The sequence below is a fragment of the Cimex lectularius genome, unplaced genomic scaffold (genome assembly GCF_000648675.2).
Source record: "Cimex lectularius strain Harlan isolate CLEC.00 unplaced genomic scaffold, Clec_2.1 scaffold73, whole genome shotgun sequence".
NCBI lineage: Eukaryota > Metazoa > Arthropoda > Insecta > Hemiptera > Cimicidae > Cimex > Cimex lectularius.
The window spans coordinates 1,202,974-1,230,046 of record NW_019392632.1 but is presented as its reverse complement, the minus strand read 5'-3'; the positions used below and the strand labels follow the sequence as shown (position 1 = coordinate 1,230,046).

The 27,073-nt window shown below is 36.2% G+C and overlaps 1 protein-coding gene across 1 annotated transcript in view; it reads right to left on the bottom strand.

Annotated features, from left to right (window-relative positions):
• Positions 1-488: 488 nt before the first annotated feature.
• LOC106662684 (connectin-like) overlaps positions 489-27,073 on the bottom strand; it is a 218,737-nt gene continuing 192,152 nt past the window's right edge. Inside the window, exon 3 of the mRNA XM_014386920.2 lies at positions 489-1,395. Coding sequence (XP_014242406.2) covers positions 1,040-1,395 — 356 coding nt within the window. The 3' untranslated portion in view covers positions 489-1,039. The remainder of the gene's footprint in view (positions 1,396-27,073) is intronic.

Here is a 27,073-nt window from a genome sequence, read left to right as displayed (position 1 = left end):
AAATGATACAAGTAATGTTATCAGTATAATTGTTAATATTATTAATGTTATCAGTATCATTTTTACATTTTTACAAATTTCTAGATAGTGACTCAATTGTTAAGACAAAAACATAAATGTTAAATTTCAATAGTTGATAAGAATCACAAAATAAACAGTTTCTGAGATATTGTAATGCCTTATTGAAATAATTATGTACATAAATATAGGCCCTGAGGAAGGAGAAAATATATCTCCGAAAGCTCGGCAAAAGTGGCTATTGTTTTATTCAGTTGACCAGCACCCGATTTACTACCTAACTCTATCTTTTGGCCGATTCGATACTCAACAATTCTTGTCTGTTTTATGTTGAAATGTTAATAACTTGTAGTAAAATATTCGAAATATACGTAAGTACTTTTACGTATGCACGAAAATTCAAGATTTAGGGGGAAAATTAGAGGAAATTTTACATTTGTATAAGGCTGAATAAATTATAAGTCCGTGAATATCTACGGATTGTTTATTAACAAAGCTCTTTTTACTCGAATTTTTACAATTTAAGATAGCAATGAAATTTTACAGTTGAACAGTAGGAAAATAAATACGATGCTTATAGAAAATATACTGACAGGGTTATAATAATAATAATAATTATTTTTTAAACGAAAGACTGTTTTAGCGAAGACGGTCATAGTTTGCTTGACGGGACCTTCGATTATTGAATTATGGTCAGAAAAAATGTGTCTAGATTTAGTGATTAATGTTTACAAAAACTATAGATTTTTTATGATTGATTTTCAAATCAGATATAATATGTTTGAGATTGATGGCTGCATTTCCTGCGACAGTTCGACCGGTAATTAAAACGAGCGGAAGTGTGACTAGTTGAGACAGGATGTTTTAGCGCATCGTCCAAAATTATTTACAACTTTTCAACATATCACAAGATTTCAAATGATTAATTAATTTAATTGAGCAGCATTAATACCGCGTTAATCGTCGTTTCCCTGCGCTAAAACGGTTTCGCCTTGGTTTCTCTCGTGAGAGTCCCGACGTTCTAAGGGACGAAGAAGGCCAGGAAGGCGAAGAGGACGAGGATGGAAGCCGAGGACGTTGAACTGCCGGAGTTGAGAGGTTTTGTCGCCAGCTGGACGGCCGGAAGTCCAGTCGCCTTCAGCTCCTGCGGACACGGGAGAGTCTCCTTCGGCAGGGAAAGAAAGTGGTTGAAAGGTTCGTCTGAGACCACGGACCGCTGTATCGGCAGCATCTGCTGTGGCTCGTCTATGGCGCTGTTCGACAAGTCGCTCTCCTGGCAGGTCAGCTCTTCGATGGACGACTTGATCTGGGTCGAGGCCGTGTTGTTATATAGAGTATGCAGCCATTCCAAACGGCAATCGCATATCATCGGGTTACCTAAAAAAAATTAAAAAACAATGTTAGTTATCTCGAAATAAAATTTCCTCAAGTGTATAAACGGGATTTGTATCGGGATCCGTTTAAAGGGGTCCGGGGTGATAGGGAAACATCCCTTAGGATGTACATTTGGTGAAGAGGAAAAACCGATTTCCGAAGGGGGGATATCCTGTTAGAGTGAGGTGTAACGAAGAGTCCGCCCGAGGCTTTTTCGTTTCTTATTTCGAGAAAGAACCCATTCATATTAAACACGCAAATAGAATATTCTCCAAAGATACTTTTTTTTTATTATTCAATTGAGACCCGGTGTGATTGGGGCCTGTGGATAAGTCCAATTATTTCACACCTATATTCCGGGGAGTGGTTTCGAGTTTTATTAAATTTTGCAGCACGTCAAAATCCCATCCGTCATGCTTTCGCGACGAAGAACTGGATTTCGAATTAAAATAGCTTTTGTGAAATAAATCAATCAGATTTTCTTTACTTGCTTACATTTTAAACAAAAAAAAACATTGGTTTGATACGTTCGGATCCCGGCTAGCATAATTCGATAATAATTTTGAAGAAAAAAAGTTAAGGATGTTAAGCCCTCATGTGACAGGAATTACTTCACTTTACTTACAGTTTTTATATTGAAAACACCTACACAAATTTAGTCCAAACTGACTACGTTTTAAAGATAAAAACAAAAATATATTCACTAGAACAATCTATTTTTCCTAGTGTCATTAGGGATAAATGTATTCTAAAAGGGGGATTAAAGGGTAGTATAACGTTATTATATCCTTATTATCATGAATATTATATAATCTGTAAATAATATATTAAATTTAAAAATAATTTGTAAGTAGATTTTATCCAAACTGCAGGACAGTTAACTCCTAAAATGCATATGAATAACTTACACCACCACTTAATTTAATAATAATAAAAATTAATTGAGTAAAAATATGTAAATTCAATTATAATAAACAAGAAGGAAAGTCAATAATCCAACATGAATTCATTTACTCATATTAATGCCTTAAACTTGTACCCATCTATTAACAGTAGACAGTCCAGCTAAGTTGATGTGATCTCATTTTAGTAACTTAAAGTTGTTATCGTCTGTAATTGTGATTATGACAGTCTATCTTATACCGATGTAACCTCATTTTAATAATTTTAGTACCTTTTCTATTATGATGCAGACAGTACAACTTAAATCTTTTTAATACTTAAAACCTCTTAAACCTCTACCTTTTCTACCTCTAACTTATATTGGTACAACCTCATTTTATTAGAAATGCTACGTGGGATTATTCTTTGGGACAACAGTTGTAAACAACAAACCTGTGAATAAAAACCATTTTTGACAAAAAGTACCTCATTTTAATACTTTGCACTTGTATCTTGACTATTGGGAGTTCGGCAATCTAACTTATACTGATATAACATTATTATAATACCTTAAACTTGTACCTTGTCTATTATGACGTAGACAGTCCAAGTTATACTGATATAACCTCATTTTAATATTTTACAATTTTACCATGTCTATTGTGATTACGACAGTCAAATATATACTGATTTAACCTCATTTTAGAACCTCAAATGTGTACCTTGCATATTATATAGGTAGTTCAACATAAATACCTTAAACTTGTCACCTTTTCCATTCTTATTTTGACCGTCACCTTATGCTGGCAAAACCAAATTTTCATACCTGTTATGATAGAAATGATGAATGTTGGAGTTGTTGCGGTGTTCAATCCTTTTTTAAAAAAGATAGCTCATACTCACAGTAAAACCCTAACCATTACTAATTATGATTTCGACAGCCTAACTTATACTAATGTAACCTCATTTTAATACCTTGCAACTTGTGTCTTTTGATTTTGACAGTACAAACTTTGCTATGTAACTTATGATCTTTCCTTCTCGAAGGTAGAATTTTGGGTCATCTCAAAAAAACAACAGCCAGTTTTTCTTTCAATCCACACGCCTTCGGATTTATTTTAATCCTTCCTCAGGTGAGTTAGCGCAGGGGTCAGGTTCAAAATACACATGTAACTGTTATTTATTGTGATTTCAAACTATGAACTTTTGAAACTTGCAACATGTCTATTATGATTTCTGACAGTTCAAACTATGCCTATACCTTGTATCTTGTTTTTTACAATTTCGAAAATCTATATTCCTTGATGTAACCTTATTGTAATACTTTAAACTTGTAACTTGTCTATTATGATTTTTGAAAGTAAAAACTATTCTATGTAACCTCATTTTAAAACCTTAAACATATACCTTGTTTTATACACTTTCAAAAGTTTAAATTATCCTGATGTAACCTTATTTTAATACGTTACAATTATACCTTATTTAGTGTGATTTTGACAGTAGAACTTATACTGATGTAACCTTCCTTTAATACCTTAAACTTGAAATTTTCTATTGTGATTTTTGTCAGTTCAAATGAGAAGAGTAAAAAACTCAGGTGCTCAAAGGCGTAAAATGACAATCGAACGAGCCAAACAAAAGAGGGAGCCAATTCTGAAAGGGAAATAAACCTTAATGATTCCGGCACAGAGACCGAACACTAGAAGTGTCCAAAAACCCAAAAAACCATAGCCTACACCAAAAGAGCTTTTTGGGGCCGTGGCCCAATTTTATGTACAGGCTTAAAAAATTAAAGTTTCAACGTACAGTTTGATCAATTTGATTTCTCTAAACTTCATAAAAATAAGGATAAATATGTATAGTTAATTAAAAAATATGTTCAAGTGCGGTTCAAAATAAATCAATGGGATGCATTTTGTGCCCTAGTAGTACGACTCAGCCACAGAGTACACGATACACGTATCACACGGAATTCATAGGATACATGGCCGGCTTCATGGTCAAGAGGGCCCATCTGCTAGCGGACATGCTCCCAGGCATACAGGCAAGTCCATGATCGACCTCTCTTGGACGGACTGAAGTGACACAGGAAACTACTCGAACTGGGAAACCAGCCTCCCCCCACCCCGAGAACTTCCGGCCCTAGATGATCTGGCGACCCTAGAGAAAGGGAGTAGCCTCTCAATTAGAGAATTATGCTGGAGTACTGTTTTGGAAGAAACGGTACTTTTATAAAAATAGCTTTTTCTATTTTTATTTTTATTTTATATTTGTTTTTTTATATTATTTTTTAAATTTTATTTTTTATTTTATTTTTTCTCCCTGAGGGGTTCCAACAATAAAGTCGTTTCAGCCTCCTCTCACTGCACTGTTATGGCCGATGGGGTAGTCAATATTCCGCCATCGGCCCTACAGTCTAAAAGACAAATAAAACACAACCAACAAAGAAATAAATTACTTACAAATAAATACACGACACAATAAAACACAACACAGATATTCACGTTTTATACACTATTTACAAGTGAGGAAACACCCCCGTTTCTCTTAAAAAGAAAACTACTAAAAAACTAACTAAAAAAAAAAGGGGGATTCAACATTTTACTTGCTCGCCCGAGTACCGTTTTTATGTCGGGGTTCATGCCTACTCGCTCCCTGTAGGGGGCCAAGGCATGGCACTTCTCGACGAGATGAGACACACTGAGCAACCTTTCTCTACAAGCGGTTTTGACCCAGAAGCAGATGTCCGTGTGTCAGACGGGTATGGCCAATCCTCAACCGAGTTAACACGATCCTTTCATTTCGTTTCAGATTCTCATGAGGCCATCGTTCAGTCGTGCCCTTAACTCGCAAGAGCTTCTCGGACGACTCGGCCCACTGACGCTGCCTACGCTTTCCCATAGCGTTCTTTACTGCTCGCACAGTGTCACCGGGCCGGATCGCGATAGCTGGTCTGGAGGGCGAGACGTCCCAGCTTTCGCTGCCTCGTCTGCACGTTCGTTGCCCTCCAGCCCGACGTGTCCGGGTTCCCAGACAACTACTACCTTTTTCCCAGGCGCTCCAGCTCAGCATATCCTTCTAAAAGGAGTACGACAAGAGGGACCGTGGCGAATATGTCCTGGATTGCCGATACTGCACTCAGGGAGTCCATACAGACAAGGAAGGCAGAGCCCTCATCGTCTCGAATCACCCCGAGCGCGTGCCAGATCGCATAGGGTTCCGCCGTGTACACGGTGCAGTGCCGCGGGAGTGCCCATGAAGTGGACGAACCCGACGAAGCTTTTTCTATTGCAGTTAATATTATTATTGTATATAGAAAAAGTTTGGTAATAGTTTCTGTGTTAATCGTTTCGTGAGAATGTATTTATAAGCGTAAAAAAAGTGTGGTAATACAGAGCGTCCATAGCGGAATATTAAGTACCATATCGACCTTCGATTAGACTAGTTAGTGTAGAATTGAGCTATAAATCAAAATTGAATGAATTCAAGAAGATAGATTTCACATTAAACCGAAACATGGCTAAAAACCAATTTTACGGATAACCTATTAGCTAATTATGGAGGAAGTCCTACTAGATTTGCATTACGTGAAAATACTCTTTCATCGTCATGGAAACAAAGATTTCAATGAACAATTCAAGTGAAAATTTTAAATTTAATTCTAATTATCTAAATCACATAAGAAAAAGGAAAAAGAAACATATATTTATTTGGACCAATTTAATAACTACATTAACTGATTGAAAAGATATAGTAAGTGCAAATATCATTTTTGCTTTATTTATTTAGACGTTTTCTCTCATTTTCATCAAAGTGATGCCCTCGAAGACAACCGTTGACAAGTGTTTGAGAAGAAATGTATGATGGACGCTTGATTACGTTGAAGTAGAAATAATAATTAGGAATGATAGATATTTTAATACAGACCAATATTTTTCTTGGTTTAAAAAATACCAAAATCTTTAAAGATTGGAGGTCAATAAGGTAAAACATTCAGCAGCTATGAGATAACTGAGAATTATAAATTAATAGCGTTAATTATTTTTGCTGAGATGTCGGTTTATTTATATATTTCTGAATTGCAAGCAGGCATTCCTTCGCCGAACTTTTGGGCTCAAAGGGAATTGCTCCACCCCAGAAAAGTGACGAAACGTCGCCTCCCACGCCTCAGGGCAACGGAAGATTAAGCAATTACTGTAATTGAGGCCGTTTTGTCGAAGAAACTGGAAAAGTCGAACTTGTTCTCCCAAACCCAATTCGGAGAGAAACCTTTAGACTATTCAAATAGGGTATTGCGCGGTGGTTGGGGTAGTTTCGGGCAGCCCCGGACGCTTAGACAGTCTAATGGCATGCATCCCCAGACCACCTCTTGAATCTATTACAATCTCTTAACCAAACCTAATAAACCTTTCTGAAACTCCGGCAGATATATATTATAAATTCACCGGGAAGAGGATGAAATGTTCAGCTTTTCACTATAATCTCACTTTGTGTGTTAGATTTGAAACAAACCCTAGAAAAAGTTTAATTAAAAATCACATTGACTCGAAAAAACTTAAATTAAAAACAGACAGGTTTTGCAACACACTACTTTATTCAATCAATGTATAAAACGGGCCTCAAATTACACTAAAAAACTTTTTTTTTTAAGCACACCCTCTTAATAAACAGCCAACTGTTTAATTTGAAAGTTTAAACATGCAGGTTTTGTTCGTTGTTATTTTTTTTTTGAAAATAGATTCGTTGAATGTCAAGCTGAGAAAGCCATGCTATAACAAAGTTGATGTATTTTCCACTTGGATCCCGTTTAAAAACTATAGTGTACTTCAGCCCTCTTCTCATATTTCATTTTATCAGTTTCGCAACACTCAAGAAAAACAGCTCTTATGGTAAAAAATATTACAATATTAGCCCATGAAGGGAAGATTTAAACGTCCTTGAGTCAAATAAACTTCGTTTCCTATAATTATCGCGCTTTTGGTCGAAAATAAATAGGCAAATTAAAATAATATAAATTAAAAAAAAACAAATAACTAGGCCTATTGACTAGACAAGTTTTCAAAAAAGTTTCATGTAATATTTTTACACTTTTTCATAAAATTAGCGTGGCTAGACAGATCAAAATGACCAAAAAACAAACAGAATTTTTCATTGGAATTCTTGTTTAAGTAGCGTTATATGCTGATTTAAATCATCCAAGGGTGAGCGTACACAATAAATAATAAGAAAAGAACAATGGATCAATATGACAGTTTGTTCGTACTAGGGTCAATTTCTCCACCTCGCCCCTATCTCTTTGATAAATTTTTTGTTTGACAAGATAAGCTGACAGTAAAAAAAAGGGAATTGGTTGACCAAATATTTCACTGCTGATGATGCAGCTCACGTAAAAATTTGTGTAAGGAGGAAAGGCTCCCCCAGCGGGCTCCACTGGATCGAATGAGCCGATTATAATATAAGTCCGTCCTCATCAGGATGCACCCCGCAGGATTTTTATAATCCTTTTAACCGATCGACGTCCTGCACAATCTGGGCTCTCGTTCCGCCGAACCCCAGGAGGGATTTATTTAATTAACCGAAAGCGAAAGAGCGGCCTCGTCAATTAAAGTAGGTATTTAATTGCTTGGAAAGGGGGGATGGAAGACTTAAAACAAAAATTAAATAATTGTCATATTTTAGAATTTATAATTGTATTTATTTGAAAAACCATAGATGGAAAATTCATTTGCATTTCATATAACTTCATATTTATCCAATACCAAGCTACATGCCAGATTTGCCAATTGAGTTGAAGTCAAATTTTAACCTTTTGTCCTAGGTCCATTGAATTTCCTAATGTCGGTGTACTTTATCAATAAATTAATATTAGAAAATGCAGGTTTTTAATATTCTAATTTCATATTAAAATAATATTAATTTTTTTTGTATTATTATGTGAGGTCTTGGATGAGATAAAGTCTACTTCAGAGACAGACTTCATAAGACACGATAGCACAAGTGGTAGAGCAGCGGCGTATTTAGCCGAAGGTCGTGGGTTCGAATCCCGCTCGTGACACTGACTTATTTATCTCAGCCAAGACTTTACATAAAAAGAATAATTAATTGAATGAAGTTATTGGGTTGTCCGGAAAATAATGCAGGATTTTGGTATTAAACAAAAAAAAAGAAACTAGTTACTTTAAAGCAATGTTCTTTAATCAAAATAATTTCCCATACTCTCAATACATTTCTCCCAACGTGTTGGTAACTTATTAATTCCGTCTGAGTAGAATTCAGAATTTTTAGAATTGATAAAGTCAATAAATGCATTTTCCAGTTCCGTTTGATTTTTGAATATTATGTGTTGTAAGTAGTGGTCCAGGTGTCTAAAAAAAATGGTAGTCAGTAGGCGAGAGGTCCGGAGAGTAGGGTGGGTGAGGCAAAGTTTCATAGCCAAGCTCCAATAATTTTTGTGACGTTACACGTGACACATGTGGTCGAGCGTTGTCATGCAACAAAATGGGCCCTTTCCGATTGACCAAAGAGGGCTTCATTACTGCCAATTTCTGATGCATGGTATTAATTTGGTTACAGTATGATTCAGCATTGATGGTTTCGCCAGGATTTAAGAAGCTGTAGTGTATTAAACCAAATGAAGCCCACCATACCGTAACCATTACCTTTTTTTGATGAGTTGGGGGCTTTGGAAAATGTATTGGAGCTTCTCCTTTGTCGAGCCACTGTCCAGAACGTCTAGTGTTATCGTAGAGAATCCACTTTTCGTCACATGTAACAATTCTGGCCAGAAATGGGTCATTTTTGTTTCGACAAAGAAGTGATGCACAAACATCAAAGCGCTGATTTTTTTGGCGATCGTTTAATGAGTGTGGAACCCAATTTTCGAGTTTTTTCACTTTTCCAATCGCCTTGAGGTGGTCAGCGACGGTCGTTTTACTGACTTTGAGTTGCTCTGCAAGTTCTCGAACAGTTGTTTTGGGGTTTTCTTCCACCACTGATCGCAGAACATCATCATTAAGAGAGGAAGGCCTTCCACGACCTTCTTCATCTTCAAGGCTGAAATCTCCCTCCCGAAATTTTTTAAACCACCTTTGCACAGTGCACTCATTAACACAACCCTCGCCCCAGACTTGGTTAATGTTTCTAGCCGTTTGGGCTCCGCTTCGGCCGAGTTTAAACTCGTAAAAGAAAATCGTACGAAATTCTCGCTTTGACATTATAAGGATGACTGAATTATTTCCAAGTAGCGGAATGCTACAGAGGTAAACAAACAATATCATTTGGAAGAGGATTAATAAGTGTTGACATTCATACAAATGAGTAATCCTGTAAACGTAAACAGAATATTTTATATAGATTTTTTTTAATGAAAACTTAAAATCCTGCATTATTTTCCGGACAACCCAATACTTGGTCATTTGACCACTAAAACGTAAATGGATTAAAAAAATATATTTAATATTCTAATTTAAATATTCAGAGTTTCTAATTTTTCACTTAGCTATCACCATTGTACTATAGAAGCATCCATAAATGATAAAAGGAGAACCACGAAGTCCTTAGGAAAGTAAATAAAAATACAATTTGACTATGTTTATTTAAAACTAACGTGGTATTTTGGCAAAAAAAACACTAAATCAACAAAAAAAAGATAATTCACGCTAGCAATTTCTGTATGAAATAAGTTTATAGTAATAAGATCTTTTCTACTTATCAAACTCTTTTTAAAAATACCATATCACCTAGTTTTATTAAGCGTATGTCCTAATTGAGTAAATCAGCACCGATAAAACTACAATATACGACGAGAAGGGTCAGTATCGGAATTCGTGAACAACTTTAGAAGTTTAATAATACAACGAGTAAATTTGCAGAATATAGGCGAATGGCGCTTACTACAACGGCGAAGTTCGCTTGAAGGGAGGAACTTGCTAATGGAGATACTTTAACATCGATTATAGGCAACAGATGATACTGCTTTTATAAGTTTTTTTTTGCCTAAGGTCAATGATTTGAAAGGAGATTTTGTTTGGATAACTTGGAATAATCGTAAATATCAAATTAGCTTTGAAGAAATCCAGGAAGAATGGGGGTGGATAGGTAAGAATCTGAGCTTGACAAAGATGATGGACTTGTGAAGATCGAAGGAGGATGAAGATCAATGTATGGGAGCTTTCACCTCTTAAAACATTCCATAACTCTTGAAAATATATTTGAAGCTGGTCTAAGATCCATAAGCTAGAAACTGGTACCAACTTACGTCAACATCAGGTGTGCCTGAAGGTTCTCATTTACGTCCATTTGTCTTCAAGACTTCGATCTGATTCTGAAGGATTGCGAATATCTGCTCAAAAGCGTAGTGTCTTACTGAATTTTCCACTGAACTGCTTATTTATTCGATTGACTAAACCGACTGTACGAGCCCGCAACCATTCACGCTAATAAATCCAATCAAGCTAACTAGAAACCTTCATTGGTCCATAATCACTAAAAATATATTCACGATAATTAATATGTACAATCACAAATTCGGTTGGCATCGGGGTTTTATGCCGGTTTCTAGCCCACTGTCATTCTAAAATATATCTATAAAACTACCTTACTGAATATTTCGCTGAATACCCACCGTTATTCAAGCTAATGAATACATTCACACTTACTAGAAACCTTCATATTATATGTACAATTTAAAATTTGGGAGGCACCGTGGTTTTACACTGGTTTCTCGTCCACAATCGCGCTAAAAATGTACAAACCTAACCTAGGTTGGTGGGAATCTTTGGGTACTGGATATTATCTGAAGACCCGCCACCTTTCACGCTAATAAATACATTCACGCTAACTAGAAACCTTCCTGTTATATATACAATTGTAATCAACACCGGGGTTTTACGCTGGTTTCTCGTCCATAATCACTAAAAAATATATAAAACTAACCTAGGTTGTGGGGTCTCAGGGTTAATGGATATTCCGCTAATGACCCGCGGCCATTCACGATAATAAATACATTCACACTAATTAGAAACTTTCATGTTATATGCAAAAATTACAAATTTTGGAAACACCTGGGTTTTATGTCGGTTTCTCGACAACAATCACTCTAATATATATATATATAAAACTTAGGTTAGTGGGTCCGTGGGGTACTCCATATTCCGCCACAGACCACCCTAATTAATTATCTTAACTGGAAATTATCAATCAAAAACAAAGTATATAAATATTGTATATTCGATATATCGCTTTCAATTTAAATAAATTGTTTGGCAGAATTGTTGGAGCTAATTGGAATTATGATAGTTTCAAGTTTTACGATCCACGCCTTGGAATTAATTGATCATTGATCATTCAATGAGGGACGCGAGAGTCTTCTCAAATTACAGAATCGATATAAATAGTCAAATGATATTTTGGTAAAAGATATTTATAGAAAAATGAAACTGTCTATTTAAAAAATTTCCGATACGTTAGTTGATATTCCATTGGTTATTAATTAGCACCCTTTCCGTTTTTTATTGATAAAAAGGCTCCCTCGGTCCATGTTTATTAAACTAATTTGCGTCTGGCACACTAATTTACTAATTCTATGAAGCAACCTTCTCTAGGTTGACACAAAGGCTTAGACCCCTGGCTAAATGTCCTCCCAGTATTTAACCTTTTCCGTTTTTCTGTACTCGCTCCGTAACATTTTCCCCGTCAAACATACAAACAACAATTAGAAGAAGGAGAAAAAAAAACTCAAAGTTCAAATCGGAAGGTTTGTCGTTTTTAAAACACTGTGTATTATATAGTGATGATAAAAGCGACGCAAAATGATAAAAACAATCTGCTTCATATTGTAAATAAAGCGTGTAGAAATTTCACAAATATTTGTTAAAATTTAATCACAAGAGGGCTTTTATGTGTGTACAGCAAACGGGATTTTGCGCATTAAACATTGTTTTCACTCTATTCCGACCAAATGTCACTGGCCACATTGTTTATAACATTGGTGAAATTGTGAGTTACAACATTACTTGTTTTGACAGCGGTTTGATGAAAATTGATCGTCTCCGGTCCGCCTATGCTCTTCTGTTCCTAACGGCGATGGCGATAATGGTCGAAACACGTCGGACTTGCCGACCTGAGTTTATTAATTTCAAACTGCTGTCAACATGCGGATCACCTAGCGAAACTTTAATTAATAAGAGGAACTTTTTTTTACAAAACAATGTTCAATAATTACGTTACTTTTCTATAGTCGATTCGTTAACGGTTGTGTTTTACTTATAAACTCATTTGAAGCAAATAGATTTTTTTAATACTGAAAATACAGAAATTAGTATCCAAATGTGCATTTTTCCCTGGCGTGAGAATCGATGAATGTATGGAGCGCTGAGTCGACATTGAGTGGTATATATTTGAAGATCATACATAATACATTATGCTCGTCCTATATGGAAATTGTATTCGACTGGTGCAGGAATATAATTAGTAATAGTATAATAATTATTATTATTGCACACGACGCCGGTTGAATAACTGAAGACATGGCTGTCCTCGAATCCTATGAAATTCTGACTAGAACCTTCAATTTTCTGTTTACATTGTGTTGGAAATCGGTTTTATGGAATTTCTGAAGGCATCCGATGTTTATTTTTATCACTGTATCAAATGTGATAGAATTAACATTTTAACAAAGGATACAAGGAAGTTCAGCCGCTCTTCTACTTGCACATCTAAGGACGTTCGATTTTGTTAATATTGGATGATGAATCAATCCGTTCCATGGTCTATGTCCGAAATAGTTCTAGGAATAATAAAACAGGTTTGGTGTTAAGGAAACTCGCGTAATAAGGTTCATCGGATCTAATGGTAAATAATTTATAAGTCCATTTCGAAACAATAGTCGTTACCGCAACATGGAACATAGAGTGTGATTTTAATGAGCCTTCGAGTGAATTTATGAACCGTGACTAGGTTATGGGGAGAGGGATTTTAAGTATGTATATTGCTTGCTGTGCGGTTTTAACCGACGGAGGACCACCCGAATGTAATCGGGAGGCGGGGAAAAAATATAAAATAAAATAAAACAGTTTTAAAATAAAAAATGATTGAAATATAAAATAAAGAAATGAAATAATAAAGACTCACCAAGCTGATGTTGTGGCGAATGATAAAGGTGGGCAGGAAATAGAAGGATCCAGGAGCGATGAAAAATAGGGTATTTGGGGAGGACGGCCCACTTACAAGTACCAGCAACTCCGGCGTTTTGGCGAGGTGTAAAATCAATCCAGAAAAAATTCCAAGCGATGCTAGAAGAGATTTTACAGAAAGCGGTCTGTAGAAAAGCGTTTGCGGGTTCACACAAAAAATAGTAAAAATGGAAAGCGGAGCGTGGTGAAACGAACCAGGCTCGGTCATAAAAGCGACTGATGTGTGGTAGCCGGAGTGGGGCGGCCAATCCTTTAGACCGGCTTCCCGGTAAAGGATAATAAGTAAATAATAAACAAAATAGACGGTTCTTTAAAATAAAAATGAAAATGAAAATCCGAACACTTGCTTTAGGGCTTACTTTGTGAAATTACTCTATTGGATGTCATCGAATTTTAACAATTAAGCACGCTTCTCAGTACGTTTTAGGCCGAATTTTCGTCAAAGAAGTAACAATGCGACTTAAAAGAATTACGACTTTGCTCAGCACAACGTGAAATATACAGAAACAGTGCATAAACAAAAATGCGGCATAAATTTAATCGGGTCGACTGTCAAAAAATGGGGAGACAGAAAGAGTTAAGTCACGTGATTTTCTCCCTAACGACTGAATTAGTCATACAGAAGGTGGAAAAAACCTGTGACAAAGGAATGTCTTCTCTTACACGTTTTATATCTGGGTCGGCCGTGGAAAAACGAGGTTTGACGAGGGGATTTTTCCAGGCGCCACTGCAATGTTAAATGTACGTGAAAATTATACAGACACTACGCGGATTTGTACTTGTATTTCCAGTTCAGAGAAACTTTTCTTTTTTATAAAGAATTATAATAAAATATTGAGGGGAGAAAAGAACATAAGAAAATTTTATGTTCATTTTTCGGGGATGAATGAAAGTTCGGTAGAAATGTCACTTCTACATGACAGAATGCATCACATAAGTGATTTCTATTATTATATCGACATATTATAAAAATGCAATAAAGGAAAACTTTTCAAAGGCTGTAGGACTTTTATAAAGAAATTGATCCGTTTTGATTCTATTTCCCACGCTGTTGTCAAATACTTTTCGACGTGAAGCTCCATCAAACTTTATGTTTTTGCGACAACAAATACAACAATGCATAAACAGGAAACCGAGGGAACAAACTTTTTACTCCCACACAGACACTCTTGTACAGATACAGAAACACATGTACATTGCGTATAGAAGGAAAAAGTAAAGTTGCAGGTTACGCACAGGTCACACCAGGCTCACAGGGCAGGGAGACTACGCCGGTGCCCATTGTGTAGAAAAATTGAGCCTCTTAGAGAACCAAATAATAAATTGTTCAGAATGGACTGTGTAAAGAAAGAAATTCGACATGCCACATGATCTATGCGCGCGTTTGGCCACCAGTAGTGGACACACTCCAATAACTAACGACGACATATATCTTCTGATTTTTCCTTCTCGAAGGTGGGATAATAGGTCATCTAAAAAAAAACAACCGCCTTTTTTCAATCCACAACGTTTCGGATTTATTTTAATCCTTCTTCAGGTGAGTTAGCGCAGGGGTTAAAACGGTGGAAATCAGTCATAAATATTTTTTAGTAACACATTTTAAGTTCTTTAGACTACGAAAACGTTTTAATATTTTGATCCTGACTTGATTCTTATTACAACCTTCATACACCTGCACCATGAGGTTGTGATAAGAGTCTAGTCTGGATCAAAATATTAAAACGTTTTCGGAATGTGAAGGACTTGAAAAGTGTATCATACTGGCTTCTTTTAAAATAAATTATTACACTATATTAATGACTGACGACCACTTTTTTAACCACTGCGCTAACTCACCTGAGGAAGGATTAAAATAAATCCGAACGTGATGGATTAAAAAATGCTGGTTGTTTTTTTGATATGACCTATTATCCCACCTTCGAGGAGGAAAAATCAGAAGTTAAACTGTTGAGGTCGAAATAAAAAAGACCACATATATATTTAACTATATATAACATATTTGTGCGTTTCTGTATCAAATGTTATTTATTAGCGAGGGTAGAGAGGACAGACTCTTTGCTTCCTGAGTCGATTCGATAGTCGGGTGCGAATGAATCTGATTGGTATATCTGTACTTGTACGAACGTTTTTCCCATTTTGGTGACTTAGGGTTTTCTCCCTTTAGCACTTAAAATTTCGTCTTTCGTGCACAACTATGCTAATATATTTTCCGGAAGATGTTCGTTTCTTTTATAAAGAAGAGAATTCCACGCAGGCGTATTATATCAAGAACGGTTTTTACTTTTTAGCCTTTCCCTAGCGGTACCAGGGCAGTTAGTCTATTCTAGACATTGGTCCTCTGTTTTGAAGGTCCCTTTTTTGTTCTAAAGTGGCACTTTAGTGATGCCTGGGTGTCTGAAAGAACTATTATCGTTGCACCTTTGAGATGTTTATTACTTTAATTATTATTATAAAATGTCATGTTTCTATGGCTAGCAATTCAACTTGAGAGATAGCTGCAGTGCCAGCTGGTACTCAAAGTTAGTCCTCTGTATGCCATTGCTCTGGGTATCTCCATTCATTGTGCCGCCCGTTTACCACATGTATACCCATGTACGAATGTACCGAGAGAATGGAATTTATTAGCGTCCAAGTGTGAATGAAGAATTGGGCGTGAATGTAATTTGTTAACGTGCATAGAGGGACCTCTTCACCAAATATGGAATATATATTATATTCCGGACAGAATGATTGCTTACTAGACTAACTTAATTTTAAATATATATAATTTTTATTTATATTATTTATGTGTATAAGACGGCCTCTGTGATAGAGTTGCTTACCCTAACACCCCAAACCCCTAAGGAAGCCTTCTTAAAGGAATAAAACGCGAGAAGGAAAATAAATGAACAGAAAAAAGAAGAAGCGTTGACTAATATAATTTGCCGGCTTTAAAAATATCGGCAATATAAACATTAATGAATAACGAGTTGAAAATTCTAAGGAATCGAACCCAGGACTACTATCTGGCAAATAGGCGACCCTGTCGTCTTTACGACCACCCCTACTGTTAACAATTCGTCTGACCAAAGAACCAGTTTATTAATTTTGGCTAATTGTATTCATAATGAGGTAAAAGTGATGATTGAGCTTACAAATGTCGGGTAAAGTCAATGGCAGATGTTATTCGTCGGGTACGAGGGGTGATTGCCGAAGCGGAAAGGAGCATAAATAGAATAGTAGATTATCTTTTAGTTTGCGGTCCCTTTTGAACTTTTCCCTCCCCGTCTTTCTTTTCTCAATATGATTTCGCTCAAGGCTCCCTAGCGTGAAGAAATCCCCGTAAAGACGAGATCGTCTGCATTAATGCCGGGGGCACGGCAATCAGCCGCCTCTATCAAACCATCCCCCAGAAATTGACCAACTGCTAAGCGACTTATGTCTCCCCCTTTCTTTATTGCTTACCGATTCGGTTGGTCGCATTGTTCACTTTGGAATGGAATAAATAATGAAAATTGCCAGTTGTGGATGTTGTATTGGCTAGGGGTAAAATTTTAACCAAATGCTTCTCTCAAATAGTCAATATTAACAAAAAATCATTTATATCTCTCATTAACACTCCCAACACGACACAAAACTGTGACACATCTACACAGAAAACACACACTTTGAGTGAGTACAAATATTTTTATTAAATCTAAAATGTCTACTTTATGTAAATCATTGTTTAAATACATTTTCACATCTAACATGTATTTCTATAATGTAATCACTGTCTGAAAATCCCAGGCCCTGGAGATGATCTAAAGAAAGATCGAAACATTGGCGCAATAAAGAAATCGTTTTTCTAAATCTACATCACACAAGACCGCATCTCACGAACTCCAAATAATCATTAATTAACGGTCTCTAAATACTACACATTAACAAAAAACTTCTAAACTTTTAAATTTATTCAATAACTTCGCTCAAATTTATTCACGCTAATAAATATACGTCTAGAACTGTAATATATTAAACTGTATGACAGAATGTTAAGACTGACCATTTTACTCTTACCAGAATAATAAAAACAAACAATTTATCTATAATTGTTTTAACGAAATTAGCCAACTACCCCATTATTTTGAATAGTACAATTAAGAATAAATGCATTTGGCAAACAACCGATTTATATAATTTCCAATGAAGAGGCACGCGTAAAAATATAAAGAGGCAATAAAGCCGTATTTTAGTGAAAATGTGTCTGGATAGGAGTGAGAAAGGTGGAAATGATGACCCACGTAAAAGTCATACATAAACTCGGATATTCTCAACATACAGGAGAAATGTATTAACTCGGCCCTCGTATATTTTAGAATTAAGAACTGCCGGCCCTTCCGCTTTCAACCCTCTGCTCTTAACCTTAATTTATAGCTAGACTTTTAATAAATGGTCTTATAATCGAAATTAATTTCGTATGGAAATGATGGGAGGATCAAGAGAAGTTACCTGACATAGAATTGTACTGTTCTAATAAAATAATATAAAGAAAACCCCGATGAATTTACAGAAAAAGACGATAATAATTATTTTAAAAATGGCCGTAGTCTTTTACCAAAGCAATCGATAGAAATGGCAAAATGTCTTCGCCAGATGTGTGTATTCGCGAGTAAAAAAAAAGAGCTCCGGTCATAGATGACATTCCTTTTGGACAACGGGCCTACCCTCGTGTAATTATTTGGCAAGCTGACCATAAATCATTAGCCAGCCTCCTGCCCCGTGTTTTTCTTTAATTTTCCTTCCCCTTTCAATTAAGGCATGTATAGGCCACAATGGGAAAGGAGAAACACAAACACTGCCCCAGGGCTGTTTGGTTTACTAAACACGAACACTAAATCTCCATGTATACTTCCCTCAATTTAATTTGAAACAACATTATTAGATTGAAGCATTGATTTCGGTGGTAATTATTGTTTTTAAGAGGCGAAGAGGCGAGTGGAAATTTCTCTTGTCACGGGTCACAAGGTTAAAATTTGAAATTAAAATGACATTCAATTAAAACAAGAAATGTTTGTTATTAAAGATTAACTTATTCATCAAATTTGCCCAATGACCATTGAAGAAACTTTTACCTTTTGAATACTTTGGAAACGTTAATGTATTTTGAACTCATTGTTACACAATACATTACAATTAATTAAGGTTTTTAGTTGAGATAAAAAAGTGAATGGCGCGAGCGGGATTCGAACCCACGATCTTCGGCTTGATACGCCGCTGCTCTACCACTTGAGCTATGGTGACCTCGATCCACTCGGACACCAACTTCCCATCTCAACCGCACCTTTTGAATTTTCCCTCCTTTTTGCCATTTTTCAAATGTCGTATAATCGGATTGGATTCTCGACGACAAATGAAATGGCCACGGAGAGCTTTAGTGAAGGTATCTTCTTTTTAAACTTATTAAATTCACTAATTTCGTGGTCCGCTTGACCAATTAATATATTACAATTAATTAAGGTTTTTAGTTGAGATAAAGAACCTTAATTAATTGTAATATATTAATTGGTCAAGCGGACCACGAAATTAGTGACGTTACACAATACATTAACGTTTTGTTTCATTTAGGTGAATATTATTTTTCTGCCTTTAAAAGACGAATTAATCGTATTAAAACTCGTTTGCCCCCGAACTATTCACATTTTAAGTTGTATAATATATTCCAGTATTAATGACAACTTTTCAAGATATCAACTCAAAAAATCAAATTTACTTTATACGACGATTTGATAAAGGTAATATACATTGTTTTATTTAAAAAACCTCTATAATTTGAGAGATATAGTATAGTGACAGATAGATAAATAATGGTTGAGAGAGTGATAGAGAGAGAGAGAGAGAGAGAGAGAGAGAGAGAGAGAGAGAAAGTGAAAGAGAGAGTGAGAGAGTGTGATAGAGGTTGATAGATAGATCGATAGATAGAGAGACAAAGGGTGAGAGATAGAGGAAAGAAAGAGAAAGAGAAGGAGAAAGAGAAAGAGAGAGAGAGAGAGAGAGAGAGAGAGAGAGAGAAAAGTGAGTGAGAGGGTGTGATAGAGTAGATAGATAGTTATATACAAAAATAAATAGACATGTATTTAGATAGATAAATAGAGGTAGATAGATTAATCGATAGAGAGAGAGAGTGAGGAGAGAGAGTGAGAGAGAGAGAGAGAGAGAGAGAGAGAGAGAGAGAAAAGTGAGTGAGAGGGTGTGATAGAGTAGATAGATAGTTATATACATAAATAAATAGACATGTATTTAGATAGATAAGTAGAGGTAGATAGATTGATCGATAGAGAGAGAGAGTGAGGAGAGAGAGTGAGAGAGTGAGAGAGAGAGAGAGCGAGAGAGAGAGAGAGAGAGAAGGGAGTGAGATAGGTAGATAGATATACAAAGTTATAGAGATTGATAGATAGTTATTTATTTATTTTAAAGTGTTGGAAGAATCGATCACTTTCTTACGCATAACCTGGATCCAGGTATCAATTGTATCTGCCAAGCTTTCGACCTAATGTACGGTACATCAGGGCAAAACAATCTTTATGATGTCAACAAATTGATATAATTAAGCTTTTACGCGGCAGCGGGCATTGATCGCTGTTCCGATATCTCAGGGCCAATGTATATAGTGTTTGTATTGTGTCTGTGTTTACTTTATGTTAATTTATTGGAATGAATGTAATTTTTTAGCGTGTAAGGAAGGGGTTGCTTGTAACCCCGCCCGAGGAATATAAAGTTCTCTGGGGCGAATGAGTGACGTCAGGAGAGTAAAAGTAATTTATTAGCGAGAGTGGAGTGGTTTCAACTCCCGCAGCGAGGAATATCGAGTACTCTGGGGAAGTGAATCTGACCAGACATGTATGTTTGTGGTGATTATTGTATGCTTTGTTTCCATTCTGTATTGGACAACCTGAGAAACAAACGAGAGTCTAGTCATTTTAGGATATCGACGTAGTATATATTTTAAGTTTTTTATTTTGTTGTTTACTGGATATGTTTTTTTAAAGAAAATAATATTGGCCTCGTGGTTTCGGAGTTTTGCCTTTACAAAAAATTAATCTCAGATAGGAACCAAATTTGTTTGAGTAGGTCTGAAACGCAAAATGCGAGTGGAAATTTTGATTTTGGAGAATAAAATTTTTTTCGACTTCCCGCACGAATACAAGGCTTCCCTACCTTTGGTAATTTGGAAGCAAATTACGTACAATTTTCACGAATCGTATTTAAGATCATTTGCATTTAAAGAAAAACCTGACGTCAACTATTTCCTACAGTGTGTCATGACACAAAAGTCCTAGAGGTTTAATCTCAACCGAGCCAGTGGCCGCCCTTTCGTGCAACCAAGGGTTCTCTCCTCCTAAGTGAGTATTACGAACGTGTTTCCTTTTGGCTGGCAGTAAATCATCTCCTGAGAGAAGTAGACCCTGCACTTATCCCATATTTCAAATGAACGCCTCCACTTCCGGCAAAGGAAAGTACTTCCTTTACTTTCCGCATTGATATTTCATAATTGAACATAGCTCATAATTAACTCGTCTCAACTGACGATTGAATTAAATGTAAACAATATAATTGACTTGAGAAAATTGAATCGCGAAGAAGACCCAATTTCAGGTTGGTGTTTGAGCTATCATAAGTAAAAGCGTTCGTTAGGCGAGTTTTCTCAAACGCCCTTTGCCGTCCTTTGTTTGTGCAACTTTTTTTCTTCGTGAAAACGACAATTTCTTTGTTTACCGCAGGCAAACAGTCCGTGATCACTGTTTTTCTCCGGCGAGGAGACGCCTGTGCTGAACGATTTGTGTGGATAGCTGAGACAACTCTATTTTTACCAATTTATAAATTACGATTTTATTCGGAGCCACGGTGTTTGTTAAAAACCTCAACGAAATGTACTTGTCACAATTTTGAATATTGACACAAATTTAATCTTAATTTTTTTTTAGCCAAAGGCTTCTTGGGATCTGCAAATAGGTCTAAAATCTGGAAGAGGATAAACTTACACATAAAAACTACTACTTTGAACTTAAAATTTGGGGTCCATGGTAGTCGAGTGGTTATCGCGTCAGACTCTCGTAGAACGACGGTCCTAGGTTCAATTCCCATCGAATGCCTTGGAATTTTTCACCTTGAACCGTCCCCCAAAATAATCTAATGTTAGCTAACTCGAATTTCATTTTTTTCTGAATTATTCTGGCGTAGGGCAAAGTAAGATCAGCCATTCACTTTGCAGAAGCCACATATCCCGTGTTCTTAACCAAAGTTATTCAGATGCCCATTGACTCTGAAGAACCTTATATGAACTTTGTATTTTCTTCTGAAAACGTTGTAGTAGAAATAATTTAGGTGGAGTGAGTATGTCAATTCACCGGCTGGCAAGAATTTTTCCACCCACAAACTTGTTTTAGTATTTATACGGATTTCGAGCATTAAACGTGCTTGTACGTTTCAGTCAGACGAAGAGATTTTAATCATCCGGTCAATCACCAGTATGTGGGTAGAACCATCTTTACCAACCAGTGAACATGTTGTAGTGAATATATCCCCCTTTTAAAGTAAGATGATCCATTGATTTTGCAGAATCCACTTAACCCAAATATCCCGAGATTTTCACCGCACTTCTTCAGGTGACCATTGATTTTGAAGATCTTTACATTTTCTTCTCAAAACCTTTGCAATGTGTATTCCCCAGGCAGGTTTGGATGTGGTCGTATGACAGCTTTTAAAATAAGATCATCTGTAGACTTTCACAATACACATATCCTGAAGTATTCACCTATCTTCTTCAGGTGCCTATTGAGTCTGAAGAACCTTATCTTTCCTTTTCAACACCTCTTTTGTGACTTACCCAGAAAAATTTTCATCTGAGCATATGGGAGCTTTTAAAGGAAGATGATCCATTAACTTTGCAGAATCCACATAACCCATATATCCCAAGATCTTGACCGCACATCTTCAGATGCCTATTGGTTTTTGAAGAACCTTACATTTTCTTCTGAAAACTGTTGCAGGGTGTATTCCCCAGGCAGGTTTGGGTATGGTCATATGGCAGCTTTTAAAATAAGTTCATCCATTGAATTTCACAATCCACATATCCTGTGGTCCTCAGCAACCTTCTTCACACACCTATAAACTCTGAAGAACCTTATCTTTTCTTTTCAAAACTTGTTGAAGTATTACCCAGATAGGCTTTTATATAAGCATAAGGCAGCTTTTAAAGGAAGTTGTTCCATTGACTTTGCAGAATCCAAATAACCCAAATATCCCGGGATCTTCATCGCACTTCGTCAGATCCCTATTGATTTTGAAGAATCTTACATTTTCTTATGAAAACTTTTGTAGTGTGTATTCCCAAGCCAGGTTTGGATTTGTTCATATGGCAGCTTTTAAAATAAGTTCATCCATTGACTTTCACAATCCATATATTAAATCCACTGTGGTCTTCACCAAACTTCTTCAGATGTCTATTGAGTCTGAAGAATTTAATCTTTTCTTTTCAAAACCTGTTGTGTGCATTCCGCAGAAACGTTTTGATCTGGTCATGTGGACTTCACACTTTCAAAGTAGGATTATCCATCGACTTGGCAGAACTTGAAATTATTTCATATGTTTTTAGTGGTCATAATTGACCCTATTACTTATTCAAATCATTATTTCTTTTATATATGTTTTTTGGTTGAGATATATCCCACTCGGACACTAATTTTTCGTCTTAACGAAAAACCATAGATAAAAAGAATAATTAACTTAAATTATTTGTTAGAAATGCTTAAGTATGTTCCATATGATATAGTAGGTTATGTCAAAGGCGTGGCAGTGCACATCTTACAAAATTATTTTTTATTTACCACAACAGTAACTATTTTATTGAAAAATTGGAGGAAAGAAATTTAATTGTACACATATTGCATTAAATCGTGTGATAATAATAATAAAGATAATAGTTAACCTTATTGAGAGTTAGATCTGTTCGTTTAAGAACAAATTTTGTCTTCCTTCGTTGATTTTCACCCCATTACAGATTTCTTTTGTTGATTATTTGAGTACTAAAGTTTTGTAATACCTTGCCCAAGTTTTCTTTTGGAGCAAATGGAATTAGATGTTTTCCCTTTAGGTTAGTTTTCCTCTGTTTTAAACCTTCCTAGAGATTCTTCGTAGTTAGTATTAACTCTGTACTAGTTCTTTTTGTCTGATTTTGTATGCCTAGCCTGTAGGGTTGAACTTCTAGTGGAAATGTTCTTGATTCCGAAAGAACAAAATCTTTAACCATTCCGATTGATAATTTTGAACATGATTTCTTTTCAAGTCGTCTTTCCCAAGATTGCCGCTTAAAAATAGCCGTGTATTGACTTCGTTTACTTGAGTTAAGGTGAGCAGGCGAATTGGGTATGCGTTTCACCCCAACACCGAGTGTATCGTTGGGGGAGGAGCTGAAACCGAAATAAAACCGCACGTTACAATGACATTCCCCCAGATCCATGCGAACACACTCGAGACAATTACACTGCACAGAGGGTCAGCCCCTTGCATTCATTAAAACACCCCGGCGTCCATAGCTCCATTGTGGGCAAAGGGTGAGGTTTTAAACAATTGAATTTTTTTTTACTTCCCTCGATGTTTAATTTAAGGGTGGCCAGTTTGAAATTTTAATTAGGGATAGGAAGACACTGTAACTCTGTAAGTGAAGACTATTATAACGTCCTTTTACACTTGGATTCATTATTTTTCAAGTGTATTCGTTGTAATAATAAAACCAATATAGAAAGCATTTTTGTATAATCAATTTATAGCAATCTTGTACTATCAATGTATATTTTCCTGGTATATTTTATAAGTGTTATTTAGCATTTGCTTCTTAAGAAAGTGAAGAATCAATAACTAAAGACTGGGATTAAGGATGAAAACGAGATTAGGGAGATTACAGGGATGTCAGAACTTCTAACTTGCTCAGTTTTCTCAGTGTTTACTCACGTTCGCAGTTCTCGCGTATATACTGGGGTAGTCCTAACTACGGTCATCGGGACAGATAAGATCCCCTCTCGATTTGGGACGTGACCGAGCTCGGAATAGTGCACGTTTACATCTATCCCTTATCAATATTCAGCCGTTTACTTTCTTTTTTCTCTCCGCGGTGCTGACGGAAATATTTTCGAAGGGTTAAAATAAAAATGCGAAATATAACAAATATTTGTTCCGACCAAATCCGGAAGAGAGATTACATGTAAATAGATAGATCATTCTAATCTGCCTATTCTAACAAAAGCAAAAATGTATGCCTCCTCGGAACTCCTCATAAACTTCGTGGTGGAGACAAATAAGCCAAACACCACGGTTCATAGAGATCATAAAGAGGCGTAATGGCAGTTCTACCAAGAATATCTGAGGAAGATGGAACAATTCCGAAACAAGTCTCTCTGTAGGTTCATTACCCCGCTGACTAACCTATACACAATGACTTCGAGAAAAATGCCTTAACTGGCAAATTGTCTAAACAGGTCAACAGATCAGGCGTGGGGTATGTGAACCAGGATGATCGCTGACAATCAAGTTCTCACCACTACGTTTACTAAACTGGTGGCTGTTTTATAAAACCTATACCTATCACATGCAGAAAAGGAGGTAGACAAGAAAACCACCATAGTTGGTGAAATGTCCAAAACCGTAAAATACTGGAAGATGTGTGTGAACCAGTTTGATCTCAGGAATAACAAGTTAATGGTTCATAACATTGGATCCCCAAATTAATGCCGAGTTTATATACCTTATAAGAAAAGCATTTCGAGTTCAACCGATGAAGATAGGTAAAGACCGAAACGTTATTACAAACAAATCGGAGACTAAACATCACCTAGCAGACCGTGGCACAATAAGCAAGTTTGTCAAAAATTGGAAGAAAATACCTTTTCTGTTTTTCAGCCGCTCAAGAGAAAGAAAGCTCTTTGTCACTTATAACAAACTTCAGGACTCAGGTTTTTGTTTGTTCTTCGGAGAGAAACTTTCGAAGTTATCATTAGAATCCCTGGGAAAAAAACAGGCATCAATCATCAAAGAAGATTGATTATTTGCATTTAAATATTTCCTCTCGCTTTTGTCGTGCAGACAAACAAACTTTCTTCAAAGCAGCATGAGAAGAGGAAAAACAAATTTATCGTGATCCTCACTCGGACGTTATTAACGGGCTGATTCGTAACTGGAAATTTATCGGTAATATAACATCCCGGTCCGCACTCGTACACGTAAATTTTTCTCTGGGCTACTGGACCTGAAGGTTTTATTATTTCATCGGTAAAATATGAATGAACAAACAGTAAGAATCCCAAGGAAAAGTTCCAGGGCTTATCCTCGGGATTAGCTTGCGAGCAAGGCCATGGGGGATATTTGGTACGTGTAGTAAAATGCGAGATATATTCGTGAGGGTTGTTTTGACAGTTCCTTTTCCTTTGTTGTTTCAGAACGGAACAAGGGTCGGACCCCCTTTCGATTAATACGCCTGTCATGGAATGACAATCGACTATTAACAAACTAAACACCTTCGGAATTAACGCTTATAAAACTATCCCCCGATATACAATAGGCATTTTCCACCCCTGCGAAAATTAACCGGGAGCGTAACGCCAGGTGTTGGGGGTTGGTTCGGCACGTTCGTTTTATTTTCGGTTCAATTTATTGTTCCCTACGTAGGATAAATCAAATCGAATGGTTTTCAGAAGAAGCGTGTTTTCCCGACGTGTTTCCCTGGTCGCGATCAAAGTGAATTTGTCGTGAGAGTGAGGCGTGGGAATTTCATTATGTTCAGACCGAGCGGTTTCTTGAGGACTGACGACTAATCTGTTCTTGTTGGGTCGTTTCTAATTTGTCCAGGACGGCAGGGATGGGATGTCTGGACGTGAGCCAAACGGGACACAGTTTTCCAGACTCTCTGCTTCCCATAGAGAGACTGCCTGGCTTCCATGGTGAAAAGGAAACTTAAATTACTAAAGCTTCTATTAAGCCACCCATGTCGATAAAATCTAAAATATGTTTCAAACATTTTAAAAATCGAACGGACATATAATTAAAAATGTTTTATCCCATTTGGAATCTGCTCTACAATGAGTTGCACGTAGTACCATGCTTTTCCACCATTTTTGTTTCTTTGGGTTAATTAAAAATACATTAGACACCAGAAATGTGTTAAATACATTTCTCACTTTTCTGAGATATTACCATGATTCAAGAATAGTCAATGAGGTGTCGTTTTCGGCTGATAATATTGACAAAAATATCTTATTTTCTTATTATAAAAATAGAAAAACTGTTTATTATCAAGTTAATTGATCAATCATTGAATAAGAAACAGTTTAAAAATAATAGTTTGTATAAAAATCTAATCTGTCTTGTACATAAATAGCGTAAGTTTGGAATCTGCTCTTCAATGAATTGTATTACACTGTCAATAATTATAGCAAGGGTTTGATTTTGAATGTTTATATTTGACCGTCGATGTCACCCTGTTCAGTACTATGAGTAGCCATTGATGTCAGCCGAGCAACATCGATGGTTTGATGTTTGACCGTCGATGTCACGCTGTTCCGTACGAGGAATGGCCAATTATTACGAATGTTTTTGAA